General features: G+C 35.7%; 1 protein-coding gene across 3 annotated transcripts; it reads right to left on the bottom strand.

Annotated features, from left to right (window-relative positions):
* Nucleotides 1-9,580: 9,580 nt before the first annotated feature.
* On the bottom strand, nt 9,581-12,182 carry LOC145124861 (F-box/kelch-repeat protein At3g06240-like). Of its 3 annotated transcripts, XM_079060331.1 has the most exons (5): nt 12,035-12,181; nt 11,728-11,893; nt 11,578-11,642; nt 11,334-11,466; nt 9,581-11,075 (listed from the first exon to the last, which is right to left on the bottom strand). In XM_079060331.1, exons 4-5 carry the CDS (start codon nt 11,435-11,437, stop codon nt 9,860-9,862), a joined length of 1,320 nt encoding a protein of 439 aa, XP_078916457.1. In that variant the 5' UTR covers nt 11,438-11,466; nt 11,578-11,642; nt 11,728-11,893; nt 12,035-12,181; the 3' UTR covers nt 9,581-9,859. The 3 variants fall into 3 exon arrangements, with proteins under 3 accessions (XP_078916457.1, XP_078916458.1, XP_078916459.1); XM_079060332.1 differs by having other exon boundaries at nt 11,334-11,642; nt 11,728-11,785; XM_079060333.1 differs by lacking the exons at nt 11,334-11,466; nt 11,578-11,642; nt 11,728-11,893 and having other exon boundaries at nt 12,035-12,182.
* Nucleotides 12,183-17,094: the final 4,912 nt, after the last annotated feature.

Here is a 17,094-nt window from a genome sequence, read left to right as displayed (position 1 = left end):
ACAAAGACCAACTAAGGTCAATTGTGTGAAGTGTTTATCTTGATAAGAAACCCAACTAACTCTTGAATATTTTTTTGTCAAGTAATGTTCCTTGACAAAGTGAATCATATATGTCAAGAGGTCAGTGGAAGTCTTAAAGATCTTGAAGGTTTCAAGAACTAATCAAGAGTAAACCTATTGTTAAACACTAGCACACGACTTGAGGTTTGTAACCTATCGTGTTGACATATTCTTCTTCCTATGCCCATTCCAGTAAAGTTGACTATGCATATGAGTTCTATGAGTTCTCAGTTGTTTTCATAACAACCTTGAAAGCGATGGTAGGCCCTTGTGCTGCCAAGTGGCAAGAAATTAAGATTGAACAAGTTCAGTCCATATGGGTTTGGATTTGTCACTAACCATGTCTTATGATTATGATTATGACAAATTCACATGGATAGGAACGCATATACCATAAAATCTAAGTGTCATAAGGTTTCTCTCCAATTCATGAAAATGATTGTGAGGAAACGCTTTCACTGAGTAGATTTTAAAGAGATAGCAATTATGATATTTGCATTCTCAAATTCGATTATGATTACGGCATCCCTCTTCATAGTTCGAATTATGAGAAATGGAAAAAGGGTCTAAACATTTGGAACTTATTGTCGTAAGTTCTGAATAGTTAAGACACACATGGAAGCTATCTAAGGAAAGGTGTATGATTTTGAGAAGCCTAGATAAAGTCTTATCGAAGCATCTCATATTAGAAATATGAACTATGGTAATGAAAGTCAATAAGTATTGATTTCTAGAAGTCCAGTTGATTTCTGAATACATGTCAAAGCTAGTGGGAGCATAAGTGTTATGCTAGTAAGAAAATAATTGTTATGCTAGTGGGAGCATAATTATTATGGAAAATGTTGCAAGTTAGCAATGTTAATTATAGAAAACAAAAGTTTCAATTCGAAAAGTTGTGGATTTGAAAAGTTTTTGTGTTATAATTAAGGGAGAGGAATTTATACTTCATTTCAAATCTAAAAGCTTAGATTAAGATTTAATCAAATTTAGTCAAGGACATATATGAATGTTATGTTGAAAAGATTCGACATAAGGAAATTCTATATGGAAATGTTAATTGTGTCCTCAAAATTCGATTATGATTATGGCGTCCCTCTTTATAATTCGAATTATGAGAACATGGCAAATAGAAATATTGTAGCAAAAGACTGGTCAAGTATCATGTCTTTATGAATCGTGTCCAATATGCTTCGGGTATAGGATCGATTGCATATGCTATAATATTCTTGTGTTCTAATTTTTTCAAATGCCTAAGGCATTAAGAGGGAAAAAGGAATAGAACCAGATATGACTAAAATGGTTACGCAATTGTCGAGGACAATCTGAGGTTTACCAAAGATTGGTTGCTCATGGACGGTTGGAAGTATATTTTAAATTTTGGAAAGGACCATATTGACATACTCAGAGAAGAGGTAACTCTTGTTCAGAAGTGATGGTCAAAATGGGAATATGGAAATGTTTCCATAAGTGGAAGTTATTCTTTAAATCTATGTAAGATTAGAAAACTTAATGCAAGAAGGATGTTCAAAGGAATGTACTTTGAATTTGAGACTTCGTTTCCATGGAATTGCTCTCCATTGGAATACTTTGTAATGTCTGTTGCCAAGTCTCTGTGACTTTTGTACATAGTCATTACAATAGGATCATTGCATATAAGTTTAGAATCTAATAGATTACAATAAGTGGCAAGAATTTGATATTCTTACATTTACGATAAAGATTTGGAATTGTGAAATAAGCATCATTAAAATGTTTTTCAATTGATCTATTTCACAAAGTCAGGACCATAGACAAACATAGTGTGCATGCTTGGAGCATGGCATAACTATTGTTTTAATTTAAGTATTAAGTTGATAAATCGAAACATTATACAATGAATAATGAGTAATCAATATGGCACTCAAAAGTTTTGGGGCCATATAGGATTAGTATTATTCTTGTGTTTCACTTTGCATTTTTTGACTTCCCGAATAGCTAGGTTATTCAAACCATCCACAGTCGATCATACTTTGGAAGTAGGTATTGAGGCAAGACTGTCATGAATGGGTCTGTAGTTTTTCTAGGACAAGTTTGTTGCAGTGTTCATGAGTACTCCTAGAATAAGATTCGAGTATTGGATTCAACCCACGTTCATCTAATCACTTCATGGATTTTATCACGGGTGATTAGTGAGACGGTAATATCTTATATTCTTAAAACGGAGACATGTGATTTGTAGTTGCGAGTCGGTTGCACATTAACGTATGTAAACGCACCAGTAACTTGGTGTTATAAAACATATTGTTGTGTGTAATTTGGTGAGTAAGTACAAGCAAGCATTTGGGTCGAAGTTTATCCGTTCCTTTTACCCCATGTGGATAAAAGCGATATCTGTGGGTCACTCGATGATTTAGTGATGACACCCCTAAGTGCTTGGCCAAGCCTAGACTGATGTGATTTGTTCAATTAGTCGGTCATCATAAATCGGAAATCGGAAACAACAGATGGACAGAGAGAATGATTATAATCCATGTCTTAGTCCATATGATATCTAGAATGTAGGGAATATATGATCCCTTATCTAATGGGCACGTCATTGACTAGGTCAGAGTTCGACAACGGCTTTTAAGAGCTACGATTGCTAGTCGGGATTTTGGAGTCGTACTTGCAATAATAGTTATTAGACTTATCCAAGTGGAGGAGACTGTTGGATTAAGTGTCTAAGCCCATAACTATAATTGGTATGTACTTGACCCGAGAGTAGCAGGGTCCATTTGGGTTGCATATCACCAGGACAATTTAATAGGATGGACTTTTAAGAAGAGGTTATTTATGATTTGTTAATATATTATAAGTTCTAATATATTAATATGAAATCATATGATTTAATTAGTATTGATCAAGAATTAATTTGGAATTAATTTTGTGATCAAAAGAGACTAATTAAATGTAAGGGGATTGATTTGGTAAATCATTCATTCTTATGGTATGGGCCAATGATCCATGATTCTTTAGGTTGGGCTAAACCAATGTTACAACCCATGGATGATCCATGGGGATTTAAACCCATGGAGCCTAAGGAATATGGAAGGTCATGCACATTAGGGTTTACATGGTGTAACCCTAATCTTGCCACACTATATAAGAAGCCCCTTAGCAACCAAAATTGGTGACTACATACACTAGTGTTCTTGGAGAGCATGGAGCGGATTTTGGTGTAAGCATATTATCTCAAAAGTCATACTTTGTCCAAAGGTGTGTTGTGATTCCATTTGAGTCATTCATACTATTGGTGTTATGTTCTTAAAGGCCAAAACTACAAGCTACAACAAAGAGGTAATTCTACAACTCATTTCTATGATGTTTATGCTAGTTGTAGGCTTAAAGCTTTGGAAACAATATTGCATGTATAATTAAAGAAAACATAGATCTAAAGCTTTTAGGGTTGTATGTGCACCATAGGATGTTGTAGTATATTAAAACCCTTCAACGCTAACCTCCTCTAACTAGCTCACGAATACAATTACATATTACAAAAACTAGATAATTCTTCGAATGAGAGGTCTCTCACTATAACGGTTGGAATCAAACAAGAGATGCGCAATAGAGTTAAACCTAACCTTTTGAAATTATTTAGTTTCCATAATATGTAACTTAGCATGTTCGCTTGCTAACTAGCAAGAACTCCAAAAAGCACAAAGTAAACAACATTCGAGCATCAAGTAATCGGAACAGAACATAACCTAATCAGGTCATCCTATTACTGACTGATCAGCACTAGCATGCAAATCAATAAGCTTAACAAGCAGGCATATAAAGACATCTCTCCTAGATCCTTAGCCCTAATCTAGCATGTGATTCACTGATTCACAATTCAAAACATATAACATGTATGGGTATTTTGGTATAACTTACTTGAGCTTGGCTGATTGCATGCACCACACCCTTTTCTCTTTTAGAAATCCTTTTTATAAAAATGTTTTCCTTTTGAAAATTTCTACCAAGTCCTTAGTTTGAGTTCAGACACACCCGAAAGTGTGCCCGAATCCCTCAAACCAAGGCTCTGATACTAACTTGAAACATCCAGAAATATGTTCCCAAAAATTTCATTTTAATAATAGATAAAATAGTATTTTTCCCAATAACATCCAAACATTTAAATAAAAGCCAATGTATCAAGAGTAAAACGTCATAAGCGGAATCCCAATGGTGTGTGCGATGCAGTCATCCCGAGCTCTTCCCTTTACAACCGGAAGTGCCTAAAACATAACTAAAAACGGTAAGCACAAAGCTTAGTGAGTTCCCCCAAAATACCACATAGCAACATAAAATAAATAGATAGTGGGCCCCGGCCTTCATCGGGACCCGCCCGGCATCGTTCACCGTCCGGCATCGAGCTGAGCTCGATAAAACGGGCCCCTCCCAACATACAATAACATATATCAAATAAACACATACACATGCAATAATCACAGAGATGCATAGTATACAAATATCCATCAGCTCCCGCCCGGCATCGAGCCTTAGCCCAGAAAACATATAAACACAAGCACATGCAAGAGTCACGAAGACGGCTAGCATACTAACAACATAACATAAACATGGGTCGGCATTGGTGCCTTCGACCTGCTAAACTTGGTAAGGAAACTCACCTCGAATACAGAATGATAGATGAACATATCCCGGCTCCGAATATCGACTCTACTCAACCCCTAAATAGAAACAATTTCCTTAGATACAACTCTCAATACACAAAAACCCCTTCCAAGTCAAACTTGGTCAAAGATTAAGGTCAAAGTCAAAGTTAACGGTCCGAGTTGGCCCAACTCACCGAGTTGTCCTTCAACTCGCCGAGTTTCTCCATTCGTCTGCAAAGTCGGGAAGAAACCGATCCAACTCCCCGAGTTTATCCATAAACTCGCCGAGTTCGTCAGAAACCCAACATCTTAAATCATTAAGCCGACCTTATCGAACTAAGAGCTTCACAACTCAGATCTTAAATGAAATGGCATCTAGAAGGGTAAAGTTTCCAACTTTACTCCTAAGAACCACCAAGATGGGTTCAAAACCTGAATCCTAGGCTTAAAAGGGTGAGGGCTTAATCACCAAAGGCATAGCCCCAAACTGCAGATCTGGCCCTAAAAGTTGAATGGCTACGTAAAGTTTCCAACTTTACACTCATGCATGACTAGGAGGGGCTCAAATGCTCAAAAGAGGCCAAAAGAAGGACTTAATGAAAGCATGAAGCCCTTAAGACCATAAAGTTGGCACCTTTATGCCAAAAGAGCTCATGAAAATCTTAGATCTGAAAGGATAACATTTGGGACGTCCTACACCCCCATCATCCACCCAAACATGGCTAAAAGCATACAAATTAACCCAATAAGAGATCTATGTAACTAATAAGCAAGGTATAAACTTGATACCTCAAAAACTTGACAAATGAGCTAGTGATTTTGGATCCAAGACTCGTTCTTCAAGCCAAGCAACTCTCAATTCCTTAGCTCCTTCAATATGCACCAAAATGTACACTTAAGGCTCTCTTCAAGCTCACACACTCAAGAATGGAAGTAAATACTTGATTTTAGGGTTTCTGGACAGAGGAGGTTGGTAAGGAGGCCAGCCAAGGGACTTAAGGCCTTTAAATAGGGTGCAACACCCTAAAAATTAGGGTTTCCTTCCCAGCTGCCAACTCGCCGAGTTGACTCATTAAACTTCGCGGCCAAAACAACTTCGACACGTCGAGTTGAGGCCTCCAACTTGACGAGTCCTCCAAGAAAATGTAAATAATTGGAAATAAATTCATACTAGAAACCAGGCGTTACAGGTTGGTTGAATGTTTATATATAGGTAACGTATTGATCTATATATAATGTATTTGATTCTATTAAAATCTCACATTAATTGCTATACAAACATTTATTTCCTTCCTTTTTAAATCTCTGATATCATTCATATATTACTCCAATTTTAGATAATCTTCTATAATAATTCCAAATTTATACAATTTTGAATAAAAGGAATTCAATATACTATCTTATCAATCATTTCTGCAGAGTCATCATTTCCAAAATATCATTCAAAATTATGTATATATGTGATTTCATACTTATTGTAATGTCATTCTCTATATCCAAAATTATTTGGTTGTTTTTCAAAAGCAACATAATCATAATCGACTGCACCACCTCTACACAAGGGTTAGCAAATGGATTTCGTGAAATATGATAGATTTTATTGAATGTTATTATGGTTATACATGTATCTTTTGTAAATCATTTAAGTATTTGAATATGCAAAGTCTATTATTTTTCTTCTCTTTTCATTGGCCCTGTTGAAGTATATTATTCGAAGAATTTTGGATGCTGGAATGCATATATGATGTTCGATAGAATGTCTTAAAGAAAGAACTGTCGACACCAAAGACTTTTGGATGTTGGAATGCATATATGATGTTCGATAGAATGTCTTAAAGAAAGAATTTTTTACACCAAAGACATTTTAATTATTTGATTTGGTTATCTTTTGGATGTATTGGTCCCTGTTGACAGAAAAGTTTAACTTGACTCTTTTTGTTATGCATTAACTGAATTGGTCACTCTCTTATTGGTAGTCTGGTCACTTTCGTCTTTTGGCTGTGTTTAGTTACATTGTTCATAATATCTCTATAACAAATATTTTATAAACACGATAATATAATAAAACATGACAGATGTGTGGCTAGCTTTAATCAGCCCCAACCTAATTGAAACTCTATTTTGAAAAAGAGAATGTCACTTTAAACATCAACATTTACATGTTCTTGTGAGTTAATTGTTTAATTTATGATGCAGGCTTCTGTGAATGAAGAAATTTTAGCAAGTTATCCTTCCAATGAATAATGGTATGGGTACATTTATACTGATTATAGAGTACTACGTACTTAAGGTATTGTGAGTTATCTTTCCTTTCAATCATGGTTTTATGTAAAATTAAGAACTACAAAATTTGTTTCATCTTACTTCAACTTTTTTTATGTATATAAGATTATTTCTTTGCATATAGTAGACTAACGGTTTATTGATCAAATTAATTCATTGAAAAACTCAATTTGTAATGGTGTGTTTGATAAGCTACCACTAGATTTGTTTCTCCATCAAGCACCAGTTCAAGGAGACTATAAGAGGCTAGGAGCTGTCCATGGATAACATTACCACCCACAAAAAGATGTTCCTCAACCTTCCCTCAATCCACAGCTATCAAAGTAACCTTACTTCTTTGTCATATTCTTATAAATATTTATTTGTTGATTCCCAAATATTAAAGTACTTATTTTATATATAACTTGGATACCGGTTAATTTCACTCGACTTCTTCATATTTTGTATAATTATACGTGCTAATTTTTTTATTTCCATGGTTGGTGTATAACGTAGGAAACAAGAAAGGGCCTACGACTAGCTCATATCAGAATTACCTAAAACACCTGACCCTAAGGTGTTTTAATATTGATTATAACTTGTGAAAAATAAGAACTAATTTAAATACTAAAAATATAAGAAATGAACTGTTTACCAACGGGTAACAGGTAGACTTTGATCCATTTTTTGTCCTAAAAAGCACTAGGTTGGACTTTCGCTTACACCTGATGATTAAAGATAGAATAAAAGAAGGAAAAGGGTAAAAATGACTTGGTTTTATTTATTAAGATCCTCATACTTAATTAAATATGGTTAAAATTAGGATGATACTTCATCTTTTGTTGTAAAATGAGTTGTTTTTTTATCAAAGTTTTTTGAAGCATGTTTTGAGTGTAAGGGCATGTATGTCTTTTTGACTCGTCCTTGATACCATTTTTTTTGTTCTTTAAACTTTCAGCATACATAACAAAAGAATTTATTTGGAATCATGTGGTTTGATTTGAACAACTTCACGATAAATGATGGTCCTTAACAACATAGTCTACTAAACATATGAACTTAATTCTTATTTTGTAGGTTGAATTGATGATTTTTTTGGTTCTATAGACTTTGAATAATTGATATATATATATATATATATATATATATATATATATATATATATATATATATATATCAATCAGGGGTTGTTCTTACGGGCTATGGACCTTTAAATCGTGCTTCAATAGAACATCTTCCTTTTTTTTTATGGTTTAGCTCAACAAACTGCATAACATCTACTTGCATAGTTAAAGATTTGGGTTTGATTAGAGGGCATGTGATTGCATAATTTTTTAGATTATTAGAATTGCATATTTTAAACTATTTTATTATTATTGCTACAAAGAAAAACATGGTTAAGAAGAGGTGATATAGAAATATTCCGTATACAAAAGTTTCCAAGTGAAAAGTCCATAATATAAGTTTTGGAAATACCATTATATTTTCTAGAAATAGCATCATAAGAAATTTATTTAATTCAATGGGTATTGGTTTATGGAAATAACATTACATTTTTTTCTTGTTATTGTTGGTTTTTGTGGTTGTTACTATTAATACATAAAATCAAAATTACTATGTACTATGGTAATTGTAAAATTGAAAATAACAATATACTTTATGTCATTTATGGTTTTTGGATTTTGGTCATGAGTGTTAGAACTTGAAAAGAATGATAAAAAAATTCACTTTTATGTGTCCCAAACTATATAATTTTTCCGGTCATACTTAAATCCTTAATGTTTATTTTCATTTTAAATATTATTGATTTATTACTTAAAGTACTTATTCATGCGTAATTCCAATAAAAATACTTATTCTTTATTACTAACTATTCAACAATTCTTTTATTCAACCAATATAATACACGAGTTTCAAAAGAAAATTGTGTTAGCTTTATGTTTTGCAATAATAATAAACAAGAGTCAAAGATAGTCGCTATCAAAAGTGATGTTTTTAAGAGAATCGGTGTTCACTCATGGGGAGTTATATATTTCATCTTAATTTTTAGCAAAATTATTTAAAATATTTCAATATTTTTTTTTATTAGTATAGATTGAATTACTTATTTTATTCATTATATCCTTTGTATTTATGTAAAAATATTACTTTATAAAATGTTCAATGCTTACACCTTTATATTAAACTTTTATTTTTAATAAACTCGTGTAATACACGGGTCTCACATCTAGTCTACTCTAATAGATAAAGATATTTTCACAAACATGTCCCACTTTCATTCAATTTTCCAAATGTTATTTTGTGGTTATTTTGAATTAATTTTTTTTCCACATGTCATTTTTACAGGTTTTCTTATTTTATTAATTGATATCAATTTCATTAATGAATTTACCCTAATTTCAAATTTTCTTATTAAATTAAAGCTCTCAGATATTTAGAATTTTATATTTAATTTATTTTAAATTAACTCATGTGATAATAAATGGGTCTCGCAACTACTAATGAATATTTTTTATAACTTATGCTAGTTAGAAAGAAGGGATGTCAAATGTCATGATCCATTGGATCATAACCAGATAAAACTCGAAGAAAGCTCTAGTTTACAATGTCAATGTGATAGATGCCTGTTGGATCATGAACTATAAAAAAACTACAAACATTCCAACCAAACTGAAACTTGGTTGGTATTAAATAAAACCGGTTCAACTATGTTGGATAGCTGCCAAGTCATCTTTCCACATCAGCAAAAATTCTGGCCAAGTGCCCATGGCAATGCCCAATAGGTAGCAAGTTAAAGATTACCTAATTTTACAAAAAAATAGTAGCCGTAGATCACTCAGTTATAACAAAAGAAAACAAGACAAGAAGAATCCGATGTTTTGCACGTTGCCTTTTCAAAATGTGAAATCTATAGATGCATCTCATCTCACAGAAGGTGCTACCCAAACAAGACTGTCAACATACTCCACAATTTTATTTGTGCCGAACTTAGGACAATATTTCTCCAAAATTTTAGCCTTGTCTGCAATTGGATCATACAAAACAAGACAACGATCATCATCTTCAATAACAAACTCACTGTGTGTCGTGAATCCAAACGAAGGTGCACCATAACTAAACTGCGAGAACACATGGTGTTTAACCCATGATTCAGCCACCCCATACTCCTCCATCACCCACACCTCACACACATCATCATTCGCCACCCATGTGATAAAGCAAAGCTTTCCCGCCAAAACCCCTAAAGGATAGCAGCCATTGCAGTCTATCACAACGTCTGGAACCGGAAGAGTCATCTCACTGAATGTCTCTGATCCCATATCAAAGGCCACTATCATTAGTCGATCCCCCTCCTCACCAATATAACCAAGCCAATGAAGATGGCCATCATGTCCATCTACACAGACGTTTTCGGGTAAAAAAATCTCTGTGACGCGCGATGGAAACTTTTGAGTGATGAATCCCCAGGAACCCTTTCGCATGCTATAAACTTCAACCTGCAACCACTCTTTTACAGGATATGGTAAAAGATCAGGTTGCCCGATGTGTGGTGCAGTAAGTCCTATAACCTTAACTACTTTGTAATCATCGGTTTTTGGATCAAACCCAAACTGGAAAAAGATTTCATAAGGACCTCGGCAGGGTATGTAATGTGGTGGGAGAGTTAACACAGATGAGAGAGAAGGGTTCCAAATTTGAATGCCACTATCAGAGTAACGAGAGCATATTAAACCATGAACAGAACCAATAACACTGATCATGTCACCAGTAGTATCTTCAGAATCGGGAATAACAGGGGGGAGTTTGATGAAATTAGTGAGTTCGAGATGTGGAAATCGACACGGGTGTACTGTGAAAGGTATAGGGTCAAGAGATAACAGGTTGTAGTTGAAAATCAAGAGAATTTGATCGTTGTTATTGATGGAATGATGGAGGTGGGATTTTATAAAGGAGGATTCAGATAAGAGGGCATTCCAAGATTTGGAGACGCACCTCATTTTAGCAAGTTGTTTTGCCAATAAACGGATGAAAATTTTTAATAAAATATCACTAGGGAGGTTCTCCAGTGTCGCTGGGCATCGTGGTGACGCCATTAATCTTTTCGGATCTTGTCCAGTGCGTGGATCTGCTTCAGACCTGTAGTAGCAGTATGTAACACATCAGTAGTGCCATATACAAATCCAAAGAATGGATACACTTTCAACAACATTAATCTACTTTTATGTTTGTGTTTTGAAAACATGGAATACACACAATATGCATGATTAACCAGCAAAACGGAGATATATAATTGTAAAAGCTGATCCATTTCTGTCCATTTTGAATACTTTGGTGCTCTGTTTTTTTACGGCACTATTAATAACAGTGTACGATTGTACTTAAAAATACACTGACCTACTAAAGGTTTTCTGTTTCAGAATTTGTTCAAGCTCTAATATCCCAGAGACAGCAGAAATGCTAACATAGCTCCCACCTTGAGCTTCATTAAATTGTTCCATTTTTGTTTTTCTTTTTTCGTTTTTCACTTCTAGACATATAATTTCCAGGAGGCATTTTTAACGATAACAAATCAACAATCAGTCAGATTCACAAATCAACAAAAAAACAGATTAACAAAAAAAAAGTGAAAAGAGACTACATGCTCAGCAGTCAACTGTTCTCTTGTTGTTTATATCCACTGAGCCCAAAACAGAATTGAGAAATCTGAGAAATAAATTTAAGCAAAATCAGACATCGATTTTGCAGATTCTTAACAAAACAGCTTCACATATCCAGAAATTCAACTTACACAGTAAAACGGATAAAAACGTCCAATTCTGAAAGATTACTCTACTTCAAACTTCTGACTGGATAAGATTCAGAAAGAAATTAATTCAACTGGTGCAGTTAATCTCGAGACTCAACTAAAAAACGTCTGATTCAGAAATATAACGGCAGCAGGTAACTTCTAATTGCTGGTATTTCAGAAAAATGAAATAAAAAATAAGAAGAGAAAGAATCAGGTATTGTGAATTTAAATTGGGCGAATTCAAAAAATCAGAAAACAGAAGTATAATTGATTATCTTGAACTAGAAATAGAAGAAAGAGAACTAACCGTTAGGGCGTTTGCTTCGGGGAGAGCCGGAGAGATTGTCGTTTGGATTTCCCATGGTCATGGAATCGAAAATTGAAAGAGGGCGCATAGGAAGTCGGAAACACAGTAGGTCAGCGCTACTCCCGCTTCTTCATTTTGGATTGCCGCCTATACTTTTACTAATGGGTTGTCCTAACCTAATAACAATAACAATTATAAAATGGCCCGTTTGGTGAGCTTGTCCAAGCCCATAGACTGGCCTCGATCAAAACTAACAATTTAAATATATTTAGCATGCCTCCAAAGTTCAAGAATCCAAATTAGCACATAAACAGCTAATTCTATTTTCCACATGTCGGAAATATAGGAGCAAACATGAATGAAATGTTTTAGAATATTATTGCACGAAAGAAGCAACCGAAAATACTACCAATGAGACGGTATGTTTAAGACAAAAGAGAGATCAAATGAAATTATTTCATCCAAAAAAAAATTATATGCACCTATTCCGTCCACTCTTAAGACATATTAACGAGCTTTCATCCGGCTCCAGCGCTTTCGTAGATAGCATTTCTATTGTCTATCGTCGCCATACGGGAAGCTGTAGCTATCTATGAGATAAATTACGTAGAAAAAAGAAGGTGAAAGGTGGGGATAGAAGAGCAAAAAGGAATGAAAAAGGACATTAGGGTTTTAGGGGTGTTTGGAATTTTGCTATTAAAACATCTTATTTATTTTTTTATTTTTTGAAAAGTGGACAAGTTAAGAAGTGTTTACATAAGTGAAAAGCATTTTTGAAAATAATTTTTCTATAAACTTCAAAAAAGAGTTTTGATAAAATATGTAGAACCTAACTTTTTGAAATGGTTTTGGTTGTTTGATTCCAAAAAACTATTACAATACCCTCATTTAACCTTATACCCACCTAACATTATACCCACATATTAGTCATTTTACATGTAGAAGCTAAACCAAAATATCTTTTAAAAAACAACTTACTGAAAAAACTATTCTAAACACTTTTTTAAAAACTCATTTTGTAAAAGTCACAAGTCAACAAGGACTTTTGTCAAAAACACTTTTAAGGTTTAAAAAGCAATCCAAACACCCCTTTAAAGAGGTGTTTAGAAAATCGTTGTTCCCAAAACATTTATTTAAAACTGGAATCATTTACACATAGTTTTCAAAACTTTTGCGTTATCAGGGTATCCCAGAAACCATAAGTTCCAAAAACACGAGGATGTGTACGGCCACGCCTTCGCCTTGCCAAACATCTGGAACATCTGAAAACAATAAACTGAAACCGTAAGCACGCAGCTTAGTGAGTTCCCCCAAGATACCAACACACAAAATAACATATATCAAAAGAACATACTACGGATCCAATCATCCATCGGGATGGAATACCCCAGGCCTTTAACCATCGGGTTGGAATGTCAATATACTATGGGTCCAATCATCCATCAGGGTGGAATACCCCGGCCCCTCAACCATCGGGTTGGAATACCAACATACTATGGGTCCAATCAACCATCGGGTTGGAATACCCCGACCCTCAACCATCAGGTTAGAATGCCAACATACTATGGGTCCAATCAACCATCGGGTTGGAATACACCGGCCCTCAACCATCGGGTTGGAATGCCAACATACTGCGAGTCCAGTCATCCATCGTGATGGAATACTCTCAGCCCTCAACCATAAGGTTGGAATGCCCCGGCCTGTTGGCTTACGCACAAAGTGGTGAAGCCTCAGCCATCAATCAATCATATGCACATATATCAGATAATCACGTAACAGTCTACAGACAGTCAAACCAATCTACAGATCACTAAGCATAGCAACATCCTATCTACCAGGATACCGATCTAACAGATCATAACCACATAGAAACATCATATCTACCAGGATACCGATCTAACATATCATAACAATAATAAAATAGGATAACAATCCAAAGGGTCGGCCTTGGTGCCTTAGACCCTGTTGATATAGTGAGAAGAACTCACCTCACAAGTAGTGTTGTAGTGACAATATCCAACTCCCAATCACCGCTCCGAACTCAACCGCATGTAATCACCATGTGACTAATTCCATCAAAATCCCAAATTACCGAAATACCCTTAAAGTCAAACTTAGTCAACCCTGGTGAAAGTCAACAGTCAACAGTCAAGGTCAACAGTCCTTGTTGACCCAACTCATCGAGTGCATCTAGCAACTCGTCGAGTTCCTTCAGAACTCAGAAACCGCGAAAACCCGATTCAACTCGTCGAGTTACCAAACAACTCGTCGAGTCCATGCAGTGTCCAGAAGATTCGAGAAAACCCTAACCAACTCGTCGAGTTCCTTCAGCCCTGATCTCATTCTAACGCTTTTAAGCGAGACCAAGGCTCCAAACTGTAGATCTAGCCTCATATGGTGTAGTTACCACGTAAAGTTGCCAACTTTATGTGCATGCAAGGCTTCAATAGGCTAAAACACTCAAAACCAGTCTTAGGAAGAGGTTTAGGGCATGGAGAAGGGCCAAAGCTTGATAAAGTCGAGGACTTTATGTCCATGGGGGCCTAGAGGAGTCCAGATCTGAACTCCTCACTCCAAAACATGCTCAATACCAAAAATGCCTCAAGAATAAGCTAGAAATGACCCTAAACTCATGAATGGATAGATCTAACCAGAAAATGATCGAGGTAATGACATTTTACCTTCAAATGAATGCCAAAACGAAGTAGATGCTGGATCTACAAGCTCCTTCTCGTTCCAAGCTTCTAAATCTTCAAGTCTCTTCAAGAAATGCACCAACCACACACTTTTTAACCTCACACACACTCAAAATAGGAAGTTAGCTCGATTAGGGTTTGTTTCTGGATGTGAAGATGGTAAGGGAGGCTGGAGGGAAGACTTAAGGATCTTTAAATAGGGTGCAAACCCTAAAAATTAGGGTTTTCATAATCAGCTCCAACCCGTCGAGTTGGGTCCTCCATCTCATCGAGTAGGTTCTCCGAAATATGCGGCCCTTCCAGATTTCTACACGACGAGTTGGGGCCTCCAACTCGTTGAGTAGACTTTCTTAAGTGCACAAATCCCTAAATTTAATTCCCGGAAATCGAGCTGTTACAACTCACCCCCACTTGAACTAGGCTTCATCCTTGAAGCCTGCAGCAGTGAACATCTCCGGATAATGATCTTCCATCTCAGCCTCCGGCTCCCAAGTCTACTCGGATCCCTTCCGATGTTGCCACTGTAACTTTACCAAAGGTGTCTCATTGCCACGCATAACCTTTACCTTCCCTTCCCAAGACAGCTACCAGCCTCTCAACGTAATTCAGGCGCTCATCTACCTGAATATCACCCAATGATGCCACGACATTCCCATCCGACACGCACTTTCGAAACTGCAATACATGGAAAGTACTATGAATCTAATTGAGCTCCTCCGGAAGGTCCAGTCGATACGCCACTTTTCCAACCTTGGCAATAACCCGAAATGGCCCAATATATCGGGGACCCAACTTCCCTTCCTCCTGAAGTGGATCACACTCTGAAAAACCTAAAGTTCTCGCCAGAAACATAATCATAAATCATATGTTGTTACCGATAATTCCTGGCTTCTGAGCTGACAGGATAACGCTTCCTTAAGCCTCCGAACCAACACACTATAACAGCCAACTAACGAACACTAACACTCATACCCTTCCCACTTTTTTTTTGTAAAGTGGACAACGAAATAACACCTGTATCATGCATCTTTCGAATAGATCATACTAGTTTTTGTCCAAACACCATTCGTAAGACTATCTCCATTAACGACATTCAAACCCCCGGTACCGCCATGTATAGCTTGTATAAGCTTAACCCAAGCAATCTCATTTTCATTAAAAAAACGCCAACACCATTTTTGCAATAAAGCATTATTAAAAAACTGACAAGGTACTGATTGAAAGACCGTCGTTATCAAAACTAGATAAAACTTGATCCCATCTAATCCAATCAATTCAGTGTTCAGGACCATCACCACCCAAAAAAAAGTTATACGAAGAATCTCTAATTTCTATAAAACACCAATTAGAGTTTTGAAAAGCGACATGTAATAAATGCTTATACTTCTATTTACCAAATTAATCATCATAAGTCTCCCCTGTGTAGACAAACATTTTACCATCCAACTCGATAATCGCTTCTTAAACTTTTCAATAACAGGCTTCCATGTAGACTTTTTACTTAGGGGTCGTTTGATATAGCTTCTAACTGGGTCCAACAGAGGACCCGGTCCAAAAAAAGTTAATCAACTTGTTTGATACGGTCTTTACCATCAAGGACTCGGTCCAAGATGTGGACTCGGTCCAAACTTTGGAGCTGATTCGGTCCTCCCCTTTCTTTTGCTGGACCGAGACAAAAACTCAAAATTTCGATTTTTCCCTACGATTGAACACCTCAACGAGAAGAAAAACCATCTATGAGCTGCTGCTATCACTCCGAACTGCTGCTCGACGACGTCGGCTTCCTTCGACCACTCAACCGAAGACCGCCAATATTCCGTGTAGGTGAGTTTTCGTTTCTGTTTTCTCCAATTTTTTGTGATCGAATTTCGCTGGGATGTTGGCTTTTTGCTGTGATGTTGAAGTTTGTTGTTTTTTTGTGTTCTTTTTTCGATTTGTTGTCTTATAATCAAACTATTGATGATTTTTTGTTCTAAGACTTTTTCCGATTGGAGCTGTTGTTGTGTTCTTGTTGTTGTTGTGACTTTTGATTTGTGTTGTTACTGTCTTCGTATGAATCAAATTGATGTGAATTTTGAACTCTTTTAAAGCTTGAAACTGTGATGGAGTCCGCATAAGTAAAAAAGTATGCAACATAAAATTATTTGTTTTATGTGGTTCCTCAATCCACGTGTGATAGATAATCAGGGATGAACAATTCATTGTAATTTGAGAATGGAATTTCACTACGTTTCTTATCTGTATCAGATTTTATCTCAGTCGAATTGTTACATGATGTCTTTTCTTTGTTGATGTGATGATTAACTCTATTTCTTCTCTAGGTTATGGACATAAAACGCTTCAACAACATGATGAGCGACCACA

This window comes from Lactuca virosa, chromosome 7 (genome assembly GCF_052849685.1).
Source record: "Lactuca virosa cultivar CGN04683 chromosome 7, Lactuca_virosa_CGN04683_v6, whole genome shotgun sequence".
In the NCBI taxonomy this organism is placed as follows: Eukaryota; Viridiplantae; Streptophyta; class Magnoliopsida; order Asterales; family Asteraceae; genus Lactuca; species Lactuca virosa.
Note: the sequence above shows the minus strand (reverse complement) of the source record. Positions and strands in the feature narration are given on the sequence as shown.